Raw genomic sequence first — 25,193 nt, 5'->3', positions numbered from 1 at the left:
ACATTTCCCCACTAAAAACAAAATGTTTTTGCCACTAATCTTTCTCACAAAAGAACATATTTTACAACTAATTTTTTAGTAGCGAAAAGTAATTTATCATATTTGAATTCCACATTCAGCATCTAAAATTATTGGAATTAACTCCTAAATTTTTATCACTAAAAGATACATTTGTCTACTAATCAGATAGTCGCAAAAAAGTTTTACGAAAATACCCTTACACTTTCAACGTCTAATTTTTGTGGCATTTATGACAAATTATTAGTCACTAAAATGTACATTTTTTGTGGCATTTGCGACAAATTGTTAGTCACTAAAAGGTACATTTTATAACTAATTGATTAGTCGCGATACAATTTTATCAAATTATCTTTACACATTTAGCATCTAAACGGGAGACTATTGCAACCAACAATTAGTGACTAATTTTATAGTCGTAAAAAAAAAACTTTTCGCATCTAACCAATTTTTTAGACGCCCATACTTTCTACGACAATGATTTTGCAACTACGTGGCGACTACGAAATTTAGACGCGCAAGACATTTAACGTCTAAATCTTACTATCGGCGTCTAATTTTGCTAGACGCGGAAAGCTATTTTTCTTAGTGTCGATGTTTGGCCTGCTAATAAAATCAATTATCTACAACAAAAATAATTTCCTTGTTATCATAACAGATTGGTAAAGTCACTTGGAGATTGGTTGATTAAAAAAAAAAAAAAAAAAAAAAAGATATTATGGAGAAGAACCATCGAATTAGTAAAGACATGCATTTAATTTGAGAAGCAAAAGGTAGGTACAACAGTGGGTTCAAAAACAAAAATTATACCTATTCAAAATGACAGGTAGGAATTCGAATATTCACGGCAGGAAAAATGGAAAGCCTGATGTTCTTTTTCTTCAAACAAGAGTGTTGGAAAACAGTTGCAACAAACAAAAACTTTGTTAATTACAATGGGCTGGTACAAAGAATGAGACAGGGAACAAAATGCAGATAGTTGTATGATTTATGAAGAGCTGAACAGGTTTGTCGTATATGCTACCAAAAAAGAAATAAAGATTCAATACTGATTGCCCAATTTTATATAAATAATGAATATAAAGAAATTTAAGATAACCCTTTAATAAAATGCGTGAATATATAAAGACAGGGAACATGGCCGGAGCTTTCAAAGTCGCAGCCTGCCCTGCCACCTCCCTCGGCCTGAGTCGTGCCTTCGTTCTCCTCAACTGCTACACCACCCACATCCACCAAGTCACACTGGCCACCACCCAGCCACCAACAAGCGACAGTTCCATCTAAATTAAAGAAAAGTATAAAAAGGCCGGTTGCAGCCTTTTCTCTTCTTTGTTTGTGCTTTTAAAAGATGAGAGAATTGTTTGACTTTTATCTACGTTGTGGAGGTATTTCTTACAACTTTTTAAATTCTTGTGTATAGAGAAAGTTCCATTACTCACACTATACGCCAACAACTTCTCACCAATGTTTTAAAACTCGGCTTGGCCTGACCGGTTTAACCGGTTCGACCGAGAACCGGCCATTGAGCCAGGCCGAGTAAGGATAAAACCCGATATATGCATTTGACCTGGTATGGCCCGCGGCTGGACAAGTGATACCGTAGCTAACCCCCAAAACCGGGTCAATGCATTGCAATAATTCCCAAACCCATTTCACTTTCATTTCTCATAGATGTAGTCGATCTTCAACTCTTTGGCATCCTTAGCTCTTCAATCTTCACTGCAACTTTCGATCGGCTCTTCAATCGTCACTACAATTTTCAATCAACTCTTCAATCTTCCCTCTTCGCGAATCGCGTTTCATTTCATCATTAGTTCTTCACTTCATCTTCATCAATTCATCTTCATCTCACTTGTAAGTTCATCTTAATAATAATAATATTGTCAGTCCAGCAGCTAATTCATCTTCAATCTTCATTCTTCAATCAATGATTCAGAAGCAAAAACGAGTTGCAAAAAATAATGGGTATTGAAGCAAATGAGAAAAACACCAAAAGGGTCAAAGCTACAGACTTTAAACAATCAAACTTACTAAAAGTGTTGACTTTCAGAGTTTGCTTTGAGGGTTTCTTGTTTCTTTATTGGGGGTTTTCTCTTGGTGTTTTTGAGGTTGTTGAGTTGACAAGCTGATGAGTCAGCTCACCGAGTTCGAAACCTTTGAATAGATTGATGATACAGATATAGGGAATGGTGAGGGGAGTTTGGGTGATATTGATGTAAATAAACGGCCAAGATTGTTTCTTGCCATAGTTTATGAGCTTTAGATCTTGTTGAAGAAGAATAACACCAACAACAATAAACCGGTAATTTGCTTTACCTTAAATTGAAATGGAACTTTGCTGTGTATAATCTAGAGAGAAAAAAGCGGTAGAGTGAGAAAGAGAAAATAAGGGAGAGAGAGGAGGAATGGGTCGTGTAATGTGTTGCAGACGTCAAAATTATATTCAATCTAATTTAATTAGTGTGATGATGGCACCGATCCGAGGTTGAGTATTAAAATATTGCTTCTCACAATAGAAACACTTTGTCTGGTCTATTTTGTTGGTTCTCTCGTTATAAATCTTCTCAAAATGGTCCCACACTCCGGATTGCTTACCCCGTCAAATTTATATTTCAGCCTCGAATAGAGAGCAAACTTGATCCAGTTTGTTAAGGTTTTTGAAGAGAGGAGACCGATGAGTTTTTTAATAATAAAATGTTAGATTTTGATGGTTGAGATTGATAAGAATTTGACTTGGGAGGGGCAATTACGCAAACCTTAATTATTCGATTGCCAATGATTGACGAGGTTGATAGGAGCAGGGTTTGAGGAGTTATAGTGAGTAATGATCAGAGAAGAGAATAGTAAAGGTATGAGGTTGCAACGATTTTAGAATCGAAAAAGAAATATAAATTTGAATAATAAAATGATATTTTAAAATTTTATAAGTGATAAAGTGTCATTAAATTATTATTTGGGTAGAAAAAAGTCTATATATATTTGGAGAATAAGATAACATGTATGCAGCTGAGAATATTGATGACAAAGCAATAAACAAGTCAAAATTAACACATACTTCCCCTGTTTTTTTATAGTCGTCTTTTTTTCAAGATAAATTAAGTTGTCTTTTCTCTTTCAATGTTTCAATCTTTTCTTTTCACTTTTTTCTATGCCCAGATCTCCTCTCTCTCTTTCCCTATCTCCTCTCTATTAAATTATTTCAATATTTAACAATGTGTGCAGCGAGAAAAGTCAATTTAAGAAGAGATAAAATTTATTAGTTAAAAAGTGTGCATAATGTCACGACCAGCTTGCTTGCCCAAGCATGCTGCACGTGACTTACTGATTAAGTATACTTCAGGGTGAAGCAAACTTAAGAGCTAAGTTAACTTAGGGGCTAAGTTAACGACTCAGCAGCTAGGTTCGGTGACTAAGCACCTTCATTTCCAAGATTGCATGCATGTGCGCCACCCACGAGCTTCGTTTCCAAGGTTGCATGCATGTGCGCCACCCACGAGCTTCGTTTCCAAGGTTGCTCGCATGTGCGCCACCCACGAGCTTCGTTTCCAAGGCTGCCCCAATGCTCGACACCCATGTAGCTTACTAATACATTTACTTTGAGGAGCTTGAGCCTATAAATAGGCAACTCCACCATGTAAAGTTCATATCTTGAATCCGATCAATATACAGAGTTTAGATTTTCTCTATATACTTCTCTCTCGTTTATAAGCTTTTAGCCTGTGAGTTTGTGTGAGTGTTAGGCTGCTTAACTCATTTCCGACGAGTTAAGGCCGCACGAACTTAGCAAAGAAGTTAAGTGCGTGACAATAAGCTTAAAATGACAGTTATATAAAAACGAGAGAGTAATAATATAGAGGGTAGCTTTCACTCCGCTTTATTAACGCAAAAGACGCGCATTCCTAATGACAGACCAATAAGAAGTGTACGTTCATTTATATATAGGATAGGTACTTGGTTGGCCTGCTGAAAGTTGAGGGATAATGACATTGGGACACGTGGTTAGTAGTGCTGGTCTCGGAAGTTGGAAGGAAGGTTTGAGATCCAGATTGGCTACTAACGATTGTGACAATTATCTGTTTTTATGAACTCCCGGTGCTGTTAATATCATACCGTGTATTGAAAATATAATTTTTTGAATTGGGTATAGTATATTGTATTGTATTGTATTATAGGATATAAATTTAAAAGAAAATATTACATAAAATAATATACGTACATATTTTTACCCATAAAGATTTAGATGAATAATCAAACGTGTTATTTGATCGAGCCCTCTTATTAGACACTCGCAAACTCAAAGCAAGATTCCATGAGCATCCCCTTTGAGACACCAATGCAAACCTCCTGAACAAATATGAAAATTTACAAGCACAACCAGGTTGAATCTCTCTTCTGTCTGGTTACTAGTCAGAATTATGGATCTTTTGGGAGTCCCTTCCCAACTATCCCTCATACTCAAAGGCTTCCAGGACCGATATTTTATGCCAACCATGGCCAAATATAATTTAGGAGATCAGAAGTAAACACTCATTAACAAAATCAGCTGTTTCCCTCTTGTATAAGTATCCAAACTCTAATATTGCAACGATTCAAAACATAAAGTATTCATGCTCAATTAACCTAACAACATTTAATACATACAGCATGTGAATCAATCTTCATTAGACTGCTTTTGATCAGTCCCTGTATAGAGCGGGCACAGCTTTCAATTTGCTCAAATTCATATGATGTGCATGCATCATCTTGTACATCATCCTCCCTGTAACTGCTTTGAATTTTACTCAAAAGATGTGCAAGTCGGTATTGCCACCGGCATCACCAAAGGAGTTCTTAACATGCTGTACAGATATATCATCCACATCTCCCTCATCTCCCTCGTCTTCCTCTGCCGCGCCAGCTTCATGTTCACTTATTTGCCACTCATCATTATCACTGTCAACATTGTGCGGGTGAAACCTATTTTGATTGGCATGTTTCTGTAGTATAAAGACATTGTAATAATAGTTGACAAGATCCCTCCTTGTTCAGGAGGGAAAAACCAATGAGAGATGGTCCCAGAAATTCTTCCCCATCGATGCAGGGTTAGAACAGACAACTTCAAGGAAAGCTTGCTCTTTCTCTTCAGCCCACTCTTGGAGACCTCCTCTCCCATTTCACAGAAACCTAATTCCTCAAATATCATTCCCCCAAGGTTTTCCAAAAGATTTACTCTGGCTTCCATAACATGTCTGACACAATCAATAGAACCCCTATCAATGCATTTAAAATCATTTCTGGTTCCACATCTTTCAGAGCAATAATTGGCGGACGTTTCATAATCAGGCATTAAAATGACACAAGTACCCCTCAGCTTCTCCTCATCACCATCGTCAACAACAAGGCTAAAATCTGACGAAGGTGCAAGTTCAACTTGATGGCCTGACACATCCAGATTATCCACAAAGCTCTTAGAACCCCTTGAATTCCATTCAGGAACATCAGCTTGATGCTCAGGTCCAATAGAAACTGGAATCAGAGGAGGAGCTTCAAGAAGAGATGAATAAGTCGCATTGGATTGAAGCGAAGCCCTTTGCTGGTGTTGAGGTGCAAAATATTCTAGAAAAAATGACAGATGGGATGCCGCCTCAAACTTTGCATCTGCTTCAGCAATATTGCTGTTTCCCCACGGAAATTGAGAAATGCAGCCGGAAGTACCTATTTCAAATTCCTCATCAGTTCCATTTGAAACTTCTGTAATCTAGTCAAATGCACATGTCTTTTGATCTTGACATTTGCAGAAGCTGTAGCTAGCTGCATCTTCTTCATATTGGAATTTAGTCAATAAAAAAAAAAAAAATAAAAAAAAAATAAAAAAAAACTGAAGAGTATACATTCACCACTGTTGCATGAGACAAGAAGATCAATTTAATTGTAACCAAAATTCGACATACATGTAATTACAAATTATTACCTGAAGTTAAGAGGTTCCAGACCAGCATCATTGGAAGGATTGAAATCCATGATAGGAGCAAGGTGATTGGTGTAGTCACATAGTTTTGGGTGCTTACAAGGAAACTCGAATGGTCCTCATCAGCAAAGTGTCTTTTGTGAATCATTTTTCCCCGAAAAGTCAACTTCTTTTTTGGAGATTTAAAAATGCAAACCCAAAGACATGTATAGCCTTAGCAAATGCTCAAAGCTGGATCTTAAATTTGGACTTAAAAATAGCTTGAACAAAAAAAAAAAAAAACAAAAAAAAAAAAAAAAAAAAAAAAAAAAAAAAAAAAAAAAAAAAAAACGGGGGCCACTACTAGATCACAGGGATATAAATTTAATATAAAGCCACAGCAATAAACCTGTATTTTCCAAATAGTGCAGGAACAAGCTTTTGATCTAAAACTGTATGAAGTGATCAGACAAAACAAAGAGCCTCAAATTCTATCCACCAGGGTATAGCTAGCACAATTAACAGGATAAATCTAGTTTCTGTTAAGAATATCGAAACATGTAATCCTCTGTTCAGTATAATGTCAAGGTCATGATTTTCACATATGAACTAGAAGAGCACTTGACAAAAAGGTACCAACAAACCTATCTGAACTTGAAAGTAGGCATCTAACTTTAACTATGACTAATATTATATAGAGTCGTCGTCCTTATTATAGAGGGCAACAACTACAAAACACGAGGCAGTCAAAAATGGGAAACCAAAGCAAAAAGTTATAGGAAAACTCTTTTCTCCCAACAACAGAAGCATCCTACAACTATTTCTAATCTCACTCCACGGCTAGGTAGGCAAGGCCAAAGGTGGTGTCACACTAATGCCATAGCATGTTCCCAATTCCTAGAAAATTATAGCAATATCTCTTTTTCTCTTTTAACTAACATCTATTTCAAATGCGACAGAGCATAATGCAATGGCGAAAAGAACCATTAAGCACTCAGGTCATAACATTAAAAATTTCACTTCCAACTTTTAAAATAACAATACAGTATACGTAAAAAGTTCTTCAGTGCATCTACAAAGCCACAATGCACTATCCATAGAACAATATAAAGGTCCTAACCGTCTAATGAAAATAAATTATGAAACTACATAGATATTAAAGCATCCACATACATAAATTCCAAGATTCCGATAAGTATTACAACGAGAAACAACATTCCAAATATCATCATATAAATAAATTCACTAACTAATAAAAATTTAAAAGTCACACAAGGGCTAAAGGAGGTAGTTCTCACCTAAATCTTCCTCTGAAGAACTCAATTAATAACACCTGCGGACGAATTAAAATTCAAATAAACCCAATAGAAACAACCCCAATTTACAAAACCAGAAATCTAGCTCCCTTGTTATTGAACAATTATATAGAAAATTAACGAAGATAAAATACAGAAACTCCAAATAAATATTTTCGCCAAAATTTCACAATATAAATCAATCGAAAATTCGAAGCTTCGAAAGCCCCGATAAAGTTTCAAACTTTTCAAAGAATCCAAGAAATGAAGGCTGACCCAGATAAATATGGACAAATAAAAGCTAGAATATACCCTAAGACTCACAGATCAAACAAAATCGAAAAAGAATCGAATGGTTTAAGAGAATTTCGAAACCCTAACACTAGAAACGAAACCGGGATCAATCGATAGAGGTTAAATCGAATTGAACGAAAAAGAAATCGAATCGAAGAACAAAAAAAATAAATCTGAAGAATTTTAGAGCGAAATCGGGGAGATTGTGATATACAAATTACATGATGTGCCACTTTATGATTCCTGGGCTCGGAAAATGATTCCGTCCGGTAAATTTCGATATTTCAAGCTGTCGCCACGTGGAAAACATGTACACGTGAATTAAAAAGGTCAGAGGATTCAGAAACTTTATTTAAATTATACTTTGCAACACTGTATTACTATTACACGTTTTATGATATTATTTTACAAATTTTACGTTAATATATTGATTGAAAGATATACTGTATTATAAGTTTATAAAAATAATTATTAAAATCTCACATACTACGTTAATACATTGATAGGAAGATATTTTACAAACTTATTCGATGAAAATAAGTGGACCTCACACACTTGACACTACTGCACCTCACGTACTGTGCTGCAGAGCCCGCAACACAACTAAATTATTTATTTTACTGAAAGACCAAACATAATATATAACCATGTATTCAACAAATAAAACTGCCAAATTAAAAAAACTTATAAAAGGGTGTAAGGACTTTAATCTTATAATTGAGTTGTCCATCTTCATTCCTTTCCTTGAAAAATTGAATAATCTGTCCTTGTTTAATGCCTTTTGTCTTGCAGAATCGTTTCCAATAGCCACCAATATATGGTTTTAAATAGGGGCCTGTGGCTCGGACGACTAGACGGAGTTGAAACACAGTGTTGGACTCCTCCTCTAGAAATTGTAACAACTGAAAATTTTGACCGTGTGGGAAAGGCGGGAACTCCTGAAGATAGTGGGTTGCAATGACTAACCTGTCATTAACATCAGAATAGGAAAGATGCTTCTCGTAGAACAACTGATCAGCCATTATCTTCTTAACTTGAAAACAAAATCAAAAAGATCTTACAGAGTGAATGTGAGTGAGAGAAAGGGGAGAAATTTGAGGATGAGAAATTTGAGAATGGGGTTATAAATACTAGCGAGGAAGGGGGTTAGGTAGATAAAAACAAAATATAAAATCGTCTCAGAATGGAACTCTGCTACGTTAAAGTGTGTAAAAACTAAAGACAGAGTTGGTAATATTAACTCATGGTAAGATAATTGACTTTATTAGCAGGCCAAACATCCATCCGCAGAAGCACAACACCAAAAAGTAACTCTTGGTCTTCCGGCGTTTGTGCCTTAAAACCGCTTATCAAACATGAACATGAAAATATCTCGCCCGTCGTATTAAAAAATGCATCGATCGTTGTTATTTTTTTCCTATAAACGTACAGTAAAAAGAAAGAAGATACCTAATGATGGCATGAACCAACTAATTATCCAAAGCGTGTACACTAAAAAGAACGATTGACGATCAACGTTTACTGGACCAAACACTAGCTGAAGAACTTAATGGCAGGTCATATGACATAAATAGTTACGTTATCTCCATGTAATCTTCAGACAGAAAATAAAACCATCCGATTAACTATAGTTATTATTTGTTAATTAACAGGCTTCCATATTCTTTGAGACCAATTTTTGTGATATGTAATATTATGTATGGTCCACGTGTGATGATATAGAGACCAACTTACACACCTTAAGTAAGAATTCCATTCTCAGACTATTGTGTAATTTTTTTTTATCTATTGACATAAAGACAATCAAAAGTCAATATTGTATAATTTTTTTTTTATCTATTGACATAAAGACAATCAAATGTCAATATTGTATATTTTGTTTTTATGTTACTAAAGTCCCGCTTATAAATGGTCCCTGGAAATCTTTCTCTTTTCAGCCGACCTTCTCTTTTCATCCGTACATGCATGCTCTTTCATCCGTAAAAGAAAATAAGATACCGGATGATGGCATGAACAACCAATTATCGCCATGTAATCTCCATGTAATCTTCAGACAATCAAAAGTCAATATTGTATAATTTTTTTTTATCTATTGACATAAAAGCAATCAACAGTCACTTATAGGGCCCACCCTACCTAACTCCCTAAATAGTTACTCAACCGTTTCAGTATTTATACTCCCAAATCATTCTCAGATTTCTCATCCTTAAGATCTAAAAGCATTTTCATAATACTATTCCGATTTAGGTAAAGTGAAATAACATAAAATAAACATAAAGTTAAATATATGAAAACAGATTGAAATATCATATTTATTAGCTTAGATATTATAATGTATATACAAATTAGAATGTGTTGTATCTTTAGCGTAGTGGAAATGCTATTAACAAAAAATAATAAAAAATAATTACGACGTTTTTTTTTAATAGGACGTATGTGATATCCACATTCATGTTTGATAAGAGTTACTTTTTGGTGTTGTGTGGATGGATGTTTGGCATCTGCTAATAAAATGACATGATTTTCTTCCATTGTAATAACATGATTTTCTTCTTTCACCTTCACCGCCATTCTCAACAACTTTTTTGGATGACTTTTTCTGTCTCCATTATTTAGTTATTCAATGAAAACATCATTATTTAGTACAAAACCTCTTTACCAAGTTTGGTCAGCTTCGGAGAGTTGTAAAATTCTACCATCAAGGATGCAATTGTAAAATCGTTTAATATCATTAATCATTTAAATGAGACATATCAAAAACTCATCAGAAATGACTTGATACTCCAACCAAAAAAAAAAAAAAAAAAAAACCCTCACTCAGACAGCATTTAACATTGGGCTGTGAGTCTCTGACAATGACTGAATGGAATATGTTTCACGTCAAGATTACATTAAGATCAAGATTACAAGATTACATATTAAACAGTAAATTGATGAGCAGTTAGTAATAAAATAAACTATATAATTGTATTTGTCCATTTAATAAAAGGTTTCATTATGCATGAATGGATTGGAAATATCACACAATTTAGTTTGTATGGTAAAACCAATCCATAATTTATATCCCAACTTGAATCTGAAATTTCAAAACCCCTATACGAAATCCATATCCTTTTGTAATATATCGCCACTCTCTCTTTCTCTCTCTCAGTAGCTTTTTCTTTTTAATTCCATTAACTACAAGTCACAAGTTGTATTATTCATATAAAAAAAGAGAAAGATATTTTGTTGTTGCCATTCAGTTGAAAGTAGCGCCAATTAAGAGGCCTTCGAAGCACGGATGTGGCGCATCTGCACGACACGTACATCTTTAACTTAGCTTAGCTGTATCCATTACATTCACAGCCACAAGCTAATTCCTCTTACCAAATTCACGCAAATTAATCTGATTTTTTCATTGGGCGCATCAGTTTTATCCCAGCCTTAATTTACCAGGCTTTAAAGCATAAACATTCTTCAGGTTTAATTTGAGTATTAGTTAAAGCCAATAGAAACAAGTCAAACATTACAATATAGAGACATTTTTCACCCAAAAGTAACTTGTCATTAGCTTAATCAGTCAGATAAAGGGGTAAAGTTGGAAATGCATTGAAACTTAGTCATATATTAAAAATAAAAATCTCTATTTTTGTCTCATAGGATCGCAAAATTAGTCTTGTAAGCTAAATTAAGGATACAGTAAATAAATAATTTATCTAATAAAGTAGATCTATCTTAATATTTTTATTTTATTTCTTAATTTTATAATTTGCATCGTTATATTAGTATTTTTAATTATTATATGTCATTAAAAATATTTTAAAATTAAGATTTTCTTTTCTCTGATTAAAGTACTTATTATTTTAATTTTGTTGGATAAAATATATTTTTTGTGAAATTATTTTTTGGTTTTTTATATTTATTACATCTAATTATTGTTTTGTTTATTTTATTTATCATCGGATAAAACAAAAGTTCTTTTTTATCAAATTTGGTGTGTTAGATAATTAGATTAAGTTGACGGCGATTATCTTTTAAAGTTCCACCGATGATAATTAGTCAAGAAATGCAATTATAAATTTAGAACTCTAGCTTTAGCTTTTCTTTTTTGCTTGCTTTTCTTCATCACCGACAGTGGGATTTTTTGTTAGCTTTCCAACAATCAATATGTGATTGGCTTTCCTTCCAGATGTCTAGTCTAAGGCTAAGCATTCGGTTTACAAAGTGCACTTTAGCCTTTGTTGTTAACGGAAACAATCAAGTATACCTGCTAAAATCATCTATGAACTGAACGTAGTACCTAAATCCCTCTAAGGAGCTTAAAGGTGCGGGCCCCTAAACATCACTATGCACAAGAGCAAATGGTTCAGTAGCCTTTGAGTGAGAGGCTGGAAAATGATTTTTATGCATTTTTCCAAGTAAGCAATCATCACAGAAAGCTACAGCAGACATTGATTTAGTTTTAGACAAAGAAGAACAAGGAATATGATGCATGATTTTGGAAAATGCCTCAGCATGAGAGTGGCCTAATCTTTGATGCCGTATCATAGATGTAGGATCTTTAATAGAATCAGCGTGACATGTGAAGGCAGAAGTATGAACTGAAGGTTTTAAAATGTCAATTGGAGACTTAGCAATGCTAGCATCAGAACACAAAGAATTCCTTACTTCAGCAACAATACATAAAGAATCAGTTACAGTAGTAGCTAACACATTGCTCAAAGTATTATCATTCTTAGGTGAACACAAAGAATTCACAAGTAAGTAACATTCCGTAGCAAACACAACATGTGCATTATCATTCATATCATCAGCATGCATTGGATTAAGCAGTGAACAAAAAGTACTTTTATTAATTGGCTGCTGTGTACAATTGACATTATTAGGAGTAATGTGACTGTCAGTACAACTTGCAGATGTTATATCAGAATTAGACAAAAACGAAAGTGGTGAACTAACATCAACAGGTATTGAATTATGAGAATGCTCAGTACTTGATGAAACACAACCAGATTGAGTAAGAGTACTTGGAAACTTATTAGACTCTATTAATGACACAAAGGACCGAGAACCAGGTAAAGCAGATTGTGCAGGAATTTTAGTTGAAACTGAATTTGATGAAGGTTGAGAACTAAGGGCAGAATGGAGGTTCAATTGATACAACCCGGCTTTAAGTTCTCCCTGCAGCAACACTGTACTAGTGATTTTGTCTTTAACCACACAGCAATCAGATGAGAACTCAACTATAACATTGTTATCTTTAGTAAATTTAGAAATGCTAAGTAATTCTTTTGTAATTCTAGGTACGCATAAAGCATTTTTCAAATAAAGACATTTGGAATGTAAGGAACTAGGTAAATATGTAAGGCCAACATGTGAAATATTTAGGTACTCACCGCTGCCAACTTGTAGCTGCTCTGTTCCATCATAGTTCCTGCTAAGATTGAGGTGATTCAGGTCCACAGTAACATGATTTGCAACCCCAGAATCCATATACCAGGCGGGGTCTTATGTGACTGTTGGTGTGGCTATCATTGCAAAACTGTTGGTGTGGCTATCATTGCAAAACCATAATGTGCATAACCAGGTAGGTTATGGTGAGCAACAAAATATGCTTGAGTTGATCCAGACAGTTGTTAACCGAGTACTGTAAACCCAGATTGACTAGGACTGGAACTTGTAGTTTTAGAAAATTGTTGTCCTGACAATTGCTACTGCCTAGAAAATTGCTGTTGTTGACAACTACCATGATTCAGCTCAGAGACCTGATTCACTCCATAAGGAGAGATAAAAGGAAGTCCACTTGGAAGTTGTTGTCTATTAGAGATAGGAGCATAAGATGGTCTGTTATGAGGCTAAAATGGACCAAGACTATTAATTTGTCCTCCTGAGTAAGTAGGTAAAGTTTGGAGCTGACCAAGATTACCAATTTGACCTCCAGAGTAGGGAGGTGCACCATTGTATGATGAATTATACCTGTGGTAGCGTTGGACAGCAATGTGACCAACTTTGCTACACACTCGACAAACCGGTCTGCCTTTATTGTTTCCTCTACCTCTTCCTCTTCCAATTTGAGGAAAACCAAGAGTGTTGTTACTAGAAAAAGGACTTCCATACTATCCTATGTGACCTGAAGCTGGATAGGAATTAATGGAAGGTAAAACTCTCGTATTGGAAGCAAGAAGCTGAGAGTGATAATTTGGAGGGTAATGTTGAGGTGTAAAGGAATGATTTGGTATATTTGGAATAGAGGAAGCTAGTAGTGGCGTATTTGGTAAAAACATTGTGTTGGACATTGTGTTATTATGGAGAGTGGAATAGGATGTTGAACTTCCTGAATTATTAGTGGCAGCAATATGGATGGCACTATTTGAGAAGTTGGGAGAATTAAACTTCTCAATTCGCATTTCATACTTTTGAAGCAAGTATTGCGCTTCTTATAATGAAACAAAATCAAATTTAGATTCAATCCTACAGGTTAAGTTGATGATGACAACATCAAACTCTGGACCAAGACCATCTAGAATTAGTTGCAACAAATCTTCATCAGAAATCAACTGTCCACTTGTCGATAAATTCTCAGCTATACCTTTCATCTTTTTCACATATTCACTAGTAGTTAAGTTCCCTTTTTGAGTATTTTGCAGAAGGTTTTTAAGATGCAAAGCTCTTGCCTTAGAGTCATTTAAGAACTCATGCTCAAGAGTGAGCCAAATAGTAGTAGATGACTGCCACTTGGATACATAGCTAAACATACATTCAGATATTGATGCTAGCAACCAAGAAATCAGAAATTTATTAGTCATTTTCAAACTACATATGCTGGATTAACTAAATTTATTGCCCTAATTTCTCTTGTTTCTAAAGTGGTTTCATTCTCACTATCAATTAGTGGAGTAGGGCAGAGAACTAAACTTGTTAGATGGTCTTCAAGCTCATGAGCTCCAACTGTCGATAGAACTTGCGATTTCCAGAATCTATAGTTGTCCCTGTAATTGTCTCTTGTCAATTTAGGGTTTACAACTTGGAGGCTAGAGGGAAAGGTTGAAGTGAAGGAGTTGGACGAGTTATGGAGCATGTTAGTTCCTGATTTCATTGACTGATCAGAATTCGAGGAATTTGCCATTGACAGTTAGTTGGTGGCTCTGATACCATGTGAATCTTGAAGGAATTTGGAAGAAAAATTTCTAGACTATGGTTAGTATAGGAAAACAGAGAAAGTTGCGTGAATTATAAGTTGGTTTTTTTTTTTTTTTTTTTTTTTTTTTTTTTATTTTGAGGAAAAAATGATTACAGTCTGCTTTATATACAAGAGCAACAGAGTAGTTAATTGAGCCTAACTACTTTGTCTAACAACTTCATTGAAATGACATCACTTTGGCACTTTTACAAACTAAACCCTTTACTTTATAGACTAACACTTTGATCCACAATAGATTTATAGTGCACTTTAAGTTTTGGGAGTGTACAGAAATCTTATTATTCATAAATTCTGATTTCATGGTATTTCGTACAGCTTTATGTTATAATCTAATTTATTGCCTTCGCATGTCTACGTACTATTATGAGAGTTTGTTCACAATTTTCCAATTTTTACCGTTGTTTATGTTTAGTCGAGGGAATTCTAAATTGACAACATTGAATGATTAAAGAGGTCTTAGGCTTTATAAGAAGGATGAAACACTCCACCTACCAGGCTAGTTTTTTGAATTGCATATTTGGGTCTCTTTCAAATAGTATCTGAGTCAGACCCAAAGCAATGCAATGTGATGGACTCACTTATCCAAATTTAAACACACTTTTATAAAGAGGAAGACTTCATAAAAACAATTATGAAAAAACTAAAAACATGGAATTCCTGGCACTGGACTGGAGCATTGATTGAAATGCTAGACAAGGGTTTATAATCTTTACTATAGAACTAACATTGTCACCATCTAGATTTTCAACTTGCAGCATATGCCAAATGCACCAAATTAATTAACCTTACTAACCTAACTACTAAATTGTATATAGGGTGAGCAAGGGTCGATCTCACAGGGAATGATTCAATTAAATCCTATATTCTATGCCAATAGCCACAATGAAAATTACAGAAAAATACAATAAAACCCTAAACAGTAAACAGGACGACAGAGTAACGAAAGGGGGTGTGATCAATGCAATCTAAACTAAAAACAAATAATGGTAGAAAATATCAGATTAAAAACACTAGTTCTCAGTTCAAGATCCACCTAAACATGCATTGGACATACTAACTGTAACATTATTCTGTCTCGTTATTACAGAATTACTGACCCTAGGAAACAACAAGCTCTGTTACCTGAATTTTCCCTTAATTGCCACTACTGAAATAAGCTCTTCAGTTAGATCCTAACCCTTGAACAACCTAGAATAAGCTCTCTAAGTTTAATTCAATGGCAGCCTTAAGAATTAGGAAAATAGATCAATCCAAGCAACAATCACGCAAGTTCGGATTATTTAACTTAGGTTATGTTATTCAAGGTGACAGACTGAAAACTTGTCCATAATCATCTATCACCATGTGTTACTCATTGAATAGAAATAGGACAATTATGTATCACAATTCCTAATTCTAACAGATGAAATTCTGATTAAACAATTCAACAGGCCATTACTAAATCACTCAAACAGAAAATTATAAACAATTAAAATAGAATAACATAAACAATTCCAATAAAAACGAATTGAGAACAATGTTACTGAAGTTAAGTTACACCAATGACATGAATTCAGGCTTCAAAATCCCCTTGAACTGAGAAGAAAGATCAGCCGCACATCTTGACATAGCAAGTAAAAGAAAACCGAAAGAAACTAAACTCTACTGCTGTTCTCCTCTCCCTCCTTTTTAACCTAACAACTCATCAATAAATAATACGTGTTTTCCTTAATTCTACCCCAAGAATCACGGAAATTACTTTCCTAGGTCTTTGCTAAAAGATAGACTTCCAAAATTGTCAAAATCTTATCAGATATGGAAAACAGAATTCGTCTCCAGGTTGCACCAGGATTCTTGCAATGTAAAAGAACTCTTCTGGGCTTGGTCACTTCATAAAAGTTGTAGTCCCGGATGTGTAGATGAATTTGGGCTTTTGAATCACCTGCTTTTGATATCTGAAACTCTAGTTAGACCCATTCGAAGACTCAACACTCAGCCAGGAATCCTTCTGCGAGTAGGATTCCAGGTCCAGTTTTGCAACAACTAATGAGGACCCAAACGAACTCAGATTCTCGCCCATAATACCTTCCTAGAAAGCTTGATTTGTCTAATTTACTTTTTCTGAAGAACACTTTTGCAATCGAGAAATCTGACTCCATGAAAAACCTGAAAAACGCAGCACTGGTCAGAATAACAAAAATCTGGAATTTCCTAATATTTTCTCACTTATTTCATAAAGTCTATCCGAATATGCTAAACTTACAAAATAAACTTTAACCAACTCAACTAGGCATAAAACATAACAAAAAACATAATATGGAAGGAATAAAAATATATAAATTACACTCTTATCACCCACCAACCAACCAACCATGGCAAAACCACAATGTATGATTGATAATCAGCAGCCATGGCAAAGTTTTGACTAAAAACTAACCAAGCCCATCATCATCAGGAGGAATCATGTTATATTTGAAATGGGTATGCAAAATGTGACACAAAACCATGGTGGATCTTTTGCTTCAATAAACTGCCATGCTGCTAACTTATTTTTGTTATGTTCCTAGTCCAGGAAATATTGTATTACTAGGAGGGGACGTTTGGATCATATAATGTTTTATTATAGGGGGATATTATAATAACAGAAAGATGGATCACCTTGAAGATTACTAGAAATATTTAAAAAATGTGTTTGGTTAGTTCGAATAAATTTGTAAATAATACGTTTGATTAGGAGGATAAATGGGTGGGTATGTTTTATAGATTACTAAATTGCCCTCCTTTTTATATAATAATATAATAGTATTTTTTATTAACTTTTTTGAACTATTCTTTTAACCTCCTACATTTGAAATTTTGCTAAAACACCCCAGCCATATAAAACTTTAATTTGTAGCAAAATCAGCCCCCACCCAATCCAAGCCACTGTCGGCAGCCAGCCACCACCGCCGCCCGCAGTCGACGGAATGATGCAAAAATGGCCATATATGGTTGATCGTGCATAGGCAAAGCCATTTTTGGCTATGGATCACAAATCCATGGTCGTTTCACAGCTAGATTGTGGTCATTTCACGGTCAGTTATGTGGCAGTGAAATGGCCACATCTTTGGCCGTGAAACCGTCATAGAAACACCAGATCTAACTGTTTTCGACCATGGATCTGTGATCCACCTTACCGATGCACAATCGGCCAGATCCTAGCAGTCATGCACTATTACAGCAATTGACGCCGATGGTGGTCTTGGGTGGCTGGGGGTATTTTGTTAAATTTTAAACTTTTTTGTGGCTAAGGTGTTTTAGCTAATTTATCAAATGTAGAAGGGCTAGGTAATTGTTATTTGATAGACATTTGAAGACAATTGTGTCCGAAATGGCATTTAATTAAGGACAAAATAGGTAAAAAAAGATTACCCATTAATGTTCTAATCCCGGTGGGGAGGGTATCAGATTACCCCCAACAGTACCAATAGTAAACACTATTTGCAATAAAAGATTTCTGTAATATTTTATTACTTGCAAACCAAACATTGGAACCTTGCAAAATAAACAAAGATTACCCCTGTTATCTTATATGCCCCCGGTCCAAATGCAGCCGAAATGTTATATTAATGAAAAGATAGATTACTTTGAAGATTACTGGGAATGTTTATAAAAATGTATTTGGTTGGTTGGAATAATTTGATGGGTATGTTATATTAATATGTTTGGTTGGAAGGAATAAATTTTGTGGGTATGTTATATAAATTACTAAATTGCCCTCCTTTTTAAATACTAATATAATATTATTTTTATTATTATGTTTTGAATAATTTTTTTTAGCCCCAACATTTTAGATTTATCTAAAACACCCCAGCAACCAAAAAAGTTTAAAACTTAACAAAAACACCCCCACCCACCCTAAGCCACTGTCGATAGCTTGCCACCACCACCACCGGCAGTGGCGACAGTGGAGATCTAGCCGTTTCACTACCCCATCTATGGCTGTAAAGTGGCCATAGATCTGGTCTTGAAACGGCCTTACTGGCACACGGTCGGCCAGATTCGACCGGTTGTGCACTATTTCTTTGTCGTCTTCAACCGCTGATAGCTAGCGGTAGTTGCAAGATCCGGCCACCACCCTTGAGTAATTATTTTAAATTCCAGGGGTATTTATGTCTTAAAAAATTTGTATATAAGGATAAAATAGTCTATGAATATATTTGTAAATTAATTTCAAAATAAGTGGTAAAATTATAACAAAATTAAGATTATCAAGTAATCTTAAAATACCTAAGAAAATGGAGGTAATCAAATTACCTCCTATATTACCAACAATAATTATTATTGGTTTTGGAAGATTATCGGAATCTTATATTACTTGACAACCAAACATGATAATCAAGTAATATAAGATGATATTACCTCAATAATTCCCTATTATCCCTAACCAAACACACCCTATACATGTTACAAGTCATACAATTGTAGTAGTTCTAGTCAATCAAGCAGCTTTAACACATTTCGGATGGAGACATGCTATGTCAAATTGCCTTATCATGTATACTCGAAGCTCTCTTCTGAGAACCATTGCTGGTTGGTCTAATGGTAAAAGTACAAAGAGGTCCAATATGGGCTCCTCAGTTCGAGTCCCTCCAAGTACTAATAAGAGTGACCACTAAGGGATTTACCTAGCCGTTCACTTCAAGGCCTTGGGAGATTAGTTGAAGTGTGTGCAAACTACCCTGAACACCCATGATCACCCAAAAAGAAAAAAGAAAAAAAGAAAAAAAAAAAGCCCCCTTCCTATTCTTGACGTGAGTATGATGTATATTCTATCATTACAGGAAAACAAAATCGGTTATATTGCTCTGAAGCTTCCATTTCTTTTATTATAAGATAAATAAATAAAACTTTTTAGCCAAATGTGTAGAAGAAAAAGAAGCAAAAGGATCAAAAGGACAATAATTTTGATCCACAATGTTATCATGAATTAACATACCCAACTCTTTAGTTTTCACACACTACTTCACTGCACTTGCCGTCCTGATGGGGCCCGTAAATTATATATATAGAAGAAAGGAAGGAAGATAGGAAAAGAAACTACACGTGAAACATTACTAAATTATATATTTTATTTATTATTATTATTATTATTTTTTTGTTGACTAGAGGTGTCCAGACCAAGTTGTCCATACCTTAACTAATCTACTGTGACCCTGAAGTTAACAATCGGATAAATCCCTTCTGTAATCACCCATATTAATGTCTGAAAGGATTCGAATTCAAAGACCAAACACTAATAAACTATTTATTCAACAAATAAACCTGCCAAATTAAACGCTAATAAACCGTTTATTCAACCAATAAAACTGCCAAATTAAAGAAAATTATAAAAGGGTCTAATCTTATATTTGAATTGTCCAGTTGCTTCATCTCTTTCCTGAAAGAATAGAATGATGTGTCCCTCTTGAAAGCCCCTCATCTTGCAGAATTGTATCCAACCGCCGCCAATAGTTGGCTTTAAATAACTGCCAGTCTGTCGGACGGTTAGACAAAAGTTCCACTCAATGTTGCATTCCTCGTCCAAAAATCGTAAATTTTGAAAATGTTGGCCGTGTGGGAAAGGCGGGAAATCCTCAAGATGGTCGGTTTCAATAGCTAATATGTTGGTGACATCTGAAGAGGTAAGATGCTTCATGTAAAACAATCGAGCCATTGTGTTCTTAACTTGAAAACAAAATAATAAAGACTTACATAGTGAAAATAAGTGCGAGATTGAATGACAGTGAGAAAAATAAGAGAATAAGAGTTTATATAGGCGAATTATATGCTGTGGGCCCTATGAAATTTGACAAAATCATTAAGAGTCTTTTACGACAAAAAATTCACAGATGATTCTTCCATATTGTTGTGAGAAACTGAGAATACGTCACATCAAATCAGCTTTAAATTGTTTGTCTCTTTCACTTTGACAAATGAGTTGCTTATTTAGATATTGTTGAGGACATCATCATATTGTAGACCGTACATATCAGAATAATTGCTCTCAAAGAATATAGCTAACACTGTCATTGGCTATTGAAGTATATAACCAGAAATTTCTCATAACGAATTTTCAATTCGTACTGTCTGATGTTTACATGAAAATACCTAATTATTTTTGTCACGTCATGCCAAGTTGACATTCATAACACCCACCTACCACCCACAAATAAAGAGAGATTGAGAGAAAAAAGGTAACTTTCTTAATTAATTTATCAATAATCAACCAAGCAAGAATATAAGGGCAGATTATCACCTTCCAGTACTTTTCTATTTACAAGAGGATAATAATAAATTATATTAATAAATCAAAGAATTTGCTACATCAAATTAAGCCTAGCTGTTTCGCTTTTCATTAATATATATATCTTTGGAGTATAAGATAAGATATATGCAGCTGAGCATACTGGTAACAAAGCAACGTACAGATCATAATTAAATGTAATTAACACATAATATTCATTGAGAAATTTACGTTCATTTATATATAGTAGTGCTGGCCTTGGAAGTTGGAAGGAAAGTTTGAGATCCAATAAGAATTGGCTGCTAACGATTGTGACATTTACCTGTTAACGCGTGATTAGAAAGAAATCTTATATATTATATTATTCCATCAGTTCACGACAATGAGAAAAGGTTGCCTAACATTAAAAACAGCCAATTTAGAAGGACAGGACTGATAGCAATTCTATAGAGCATTATGGATATTACGTGTTTTCTTTCCATCTTTTTTGTTAGAAAACGGCGACTTGAGGTAGTTGAGGAAAACTAATATCTCATGGGGGGTCACCTAATACGCCTTGATATAAATTATATGTTGGAGCTTAGGCTACAATACTGTATTACAAGTTTTACGATATTATTTTATGAATTTTATATTAATGTATCTGTATAACGATATACTAAGAGTTATGGTCCTGTTATTAAATGGTAATTGCTCACTTTCACCATCTTAAGATTCTTAACCATGATCAATGGGCTCTCATTTCAAACTCGAGCTTGTGATTGTTATATGGAAGATTCTCTCCCTAGATATAAGGCTCTAGCCCTCTTGTATAGACACTTCTATGACCAACAGACTCCAATTTTGAACAAGGTCGATTTATGGAAGATTCTTTTCTTATTTAGTGTATTCTGCTCAATCTCTTTACATTTCTTAAGATGAAACGCCCTTTTAAAAGATTTTAAGATCATACACTTAATTTTTCTTTTTCTTTTTTTGGTAACCATACAATTAAAATTTAGGGGTTTGCAAATTCTTAGGGTAGAACCAAAACTTATGGGTACCCAGGGTATCAGTTCCATTCCCAAATCAATGGAACCGACATAGTACGATTTTGATTCTGGTTTTGATTACGAGCGTTGTTTGATCTAGACACATATACCATTTGGCTATTTGAGTTAAAATTGGGAAACTCTTCTCGTTTTTGAGCTGTTTGGACTAAAAATTATTTCTATTTAGTTTGTCTGATTCGAAAGAGTGATACCCTTTTGGCGATTTTGGCTGTTTTAGCCAAAAATCATCTCTTTTGTTGGCAACCTACATTTTGAAGAAAAACCTCGACATGTTCGCATTAGTGCATGCGGATATGGTGGGGATCAGCCCCGAGGTAATGTGTCACAGACTGAACATCAACCCAAAAGCTCGGCCAATAAGACATAAAAGAAAGTCTATGGATGCAGAGTGCTCTAAAACGCTCAAGGATGAAGTTGAAAAACTCCTGAACATCAACTTCATCTAGGAAGTGAAGTACCTGGATTGGCTCGCCAACCTAGTCCTAGTTAAGAAGTTGAATGGCAAGTGGCGAACTTGCGTCGACTTCACAGATCTAAATAAAGTCTGTCCAAAAGACAACTTTCCGCTACCATGGATCGACCAACTAGTAGATGCGACAGTTGGAAACACACTACTTAGCTTCATGGTTGCATACTCGGGATATAACTAAATTCTGATGCATGAGCCTGATGAAGAGCATACCTCCTTTATTATTGGCCGTGTGATTTATTGTTACAAGGTTATGTTGTTTGGCCTAAAGAACGTTGAGGTGACCTACCAGCGCTTGGCGAACAAGATGTTTACCGATCAAATCAGCAAGACTATAGAGGTATACATCAACGACATGTTCGCCAAATCAAAGGTCTTCAAAAGCCACGTTGAGCATCTGGGAGAAATGTTTGACATCCTTAGAAAATACAGAAGAAAGCTTAACCCACTAAAATGTCCTTTTGGAGTAAGCTCAGGAAAAATTTTAGGGTTCCTTGTAAATCAACGAGGTGTTGAAGCCAACCCAGAGAAGATTCAAGCTCTGCTGGATATGAAAAGGTCGACCATCATAAGGCAGGTACAAAGCTTGACAGGATGTGTGGCCACACTCAGCAGGTTTGTTTCCCGAGCCAAAAACAGATGCTTACCATTCTTTAAGACCTTGAAAGAGAATAAAGGTTTCAAGTGGACAGAGGAGTGCGAGAGAGCCTTCCAGGAGCTAAAGAAACATCTAGGACAACCTCCTTTGTTGTTAAAGCCAATCCAAGGCGAGCCACTGCTATTATATTTGTCAGTATCAAAGTCCGCTATCAGCGTAGCATTGGTATGCGAAGAGGGAAGAGTTTAATGGTCTGTATACTATGTGAGCAAGAGGTTGCTCGATGCAGAGATGAGATACCCTGAAATGGAGAAGCTTGCCTATGCCCTTGCCATCGCTGCCAAGAAGCTGCGACCTATTTCTAAGCGCACTCCATTCACATGCTGACCAACTTTCCCTCGAAGAAAATAATGTAAAAGTCTGAGACATCGGGTAGATTGATCCAGTGGACAATGAAAATGAGTTAGCATAATATCAAGTACATGTCGAGAACAACAATCAAAGATCAAGCCTTGCCAAATTTCATATCAGAATTCTCCCATCAATCGGAAGAGGAACTAGGCCTATGAAGCGCAAATACCTCGAAAGAAGTCGAGTGGCAGAAGCCAAAGCTCTATTACCTATGGCAATGGACTCTGTATGTGGATGGCTCCTCAAACGAGAAGGGGGTAAGAACAGGACTCTGGCTCAAAAGTTTAGAGGAAAACCCGATCAGAGCTGCAGTAAGATTTGTGGTTTGTTGCCTCCAACAACAAGGCTAAGTATGAGATGTTGCTCGCAGGATTTGCCTCGCCAAAGAAATGGGGGCAGAGTCCATTAAAATTTATAGTGATTCCCAGCTCGTAATCAACCAGATTACTGAGGAGTACCAAGCGAAGGAAGATAGGATGGCATCCTACTTCTAGCTGGTGAAATCCGAGCTCGAGCAGTTTAGATCCTTTACAATTCTTCAGATCCTAAGGGAGAAGAACTCGGTAGCTGATGCTTTAGCCCGCCTAGCCTCTGCAATGAACCAAGAGAAAGCTGATTTCATACCAGTTAAGTTCCTCCTAAGACCAACAATTCCACTCCACAAGAACTAGTCTTAGCAGCAAGTCGGAGATACAATTGAATGGATACACTCATTACCTACCTAAAGGAGGGTACACTACTAGAAGGAAGAACTGAAGTTGGAACACTCCGCGCAAAGTCAGCTTGATACACACTCATCAATGATAAGTTGTATAAGCACGGATTCAATGTATCGCTACTACGATATATCGACCAAAAGGACGCGGATTATGTTATAAGGGAAATCCATGAGGGAATTTGTGGGAACCACGTAGGAGGTAGATCTCTAGCATACAAAGTTCTTCGTCAAGGTTATTATTGGCCAACGATTTTCGATGATGCAGCAGACTATGTGCGCAGATGCCAGAGATTAGCAGATATTCCATGAGCTCCACCTCAAGAATTAACTACACTAACAAGCCCCTGACCATTTGCAATTTGGGGTATCAACCTGATTGGCCCTTTGCCTTAAGAAAAAGAGGGCGTTAAGTTTGTAGTGGTTGACGTTGACTACTTCACCAAGTGGGCAAAAATCGGGCCTTTAGCTACCATCATGTCGAACAAGTTGAAAGATTTCATCTACAAAAATGTCATTTGTCAGCTCGGAATCCCCCATACAATAATAACTGACAATGGGAAATAGTTCGAAAGTGAAGACTTCAGATCTTTTTGTGAACAACTTGGCATCAAGAAGAGTTTCACCGCTGTTTATTGGCCTCAAGGCAATGGTCAAGTAGAGGCTGTAAACAAGGTCATCAAGAGTATCATTAAAAAGAAGCTTGACACCTTGAAGGGAAGATGGGCCGAAGAATTGCCCGAAGCCTTGTGGTCCTACAGAACGATAGCCAGGAGCTCGATTGGAGAAACCCCATTCTCACTTTCATACGAGTGTGAAGCAATGATCCCGATTGAAATGAGGATCATTTCATTTTGAAGGGAACTTTTCGATGTAGAAATAAATAAAGACCTTCTTCGCTTGAGGCTAGACCTAATCGAAAAGCATTGAGTCAAGTCTTAGTTAAGGCTCACCTCATATCAGCAGCAAGTCAGGCAATATTTTAACACTA

At 35.6% G+C, this 25,193-nt stretch overlaps 1 protein-coding gene across 1 annotated transcript; it reads right to left on the bottom strand.

Moving 5' to 3' along the window:
• Window positions 1-4,399: 4,399 nt before the first annotated feature.
• Window positions 4,400-7,773, bottom strand: LOC116146938. The gene is made up of 3 exons (XM_031432367.1): window positions 7,243-7,773; window positions 5,969-6,134; window positions 4,400-5,712 (listed from the first exon to the last, which is right to left on the bottom strand). Exons 2-3 carry the CDS (start codon window positions 6,111-6,113, stop codon window positions 4,928-4,930), a joined length of 930 nt encoding a protein of 309 aa, XP_031288227.1. The 5' UTR covers window positions 6,114-6,134; window positions 7,243-7,773; the 3' UTR covers window positions 4,400-4,927.
• Between the last annotated feature and the right edge of the window lie 17,420 nt (window positions 7,774-25,193).

This window comes from Pistacia vera, unplaced genomic scaffold (assembly GCF_008641045.1).
Source record: "Pistacia vera cultivar Batoury unplaced genomic scaffold, PisVer_v2 Contig485, whole genome shotgun sequence".
Taxonomy (NCBI): Eukaryota; Viridiplantae; Streptophyta; class Magnoliopsida; order Sapindales; family Anacardiaceae; genus Pistacia; species Pistacia vera.
This window is presented reverse-complemented; position numbering and strand designations above follow the sequence as displayed.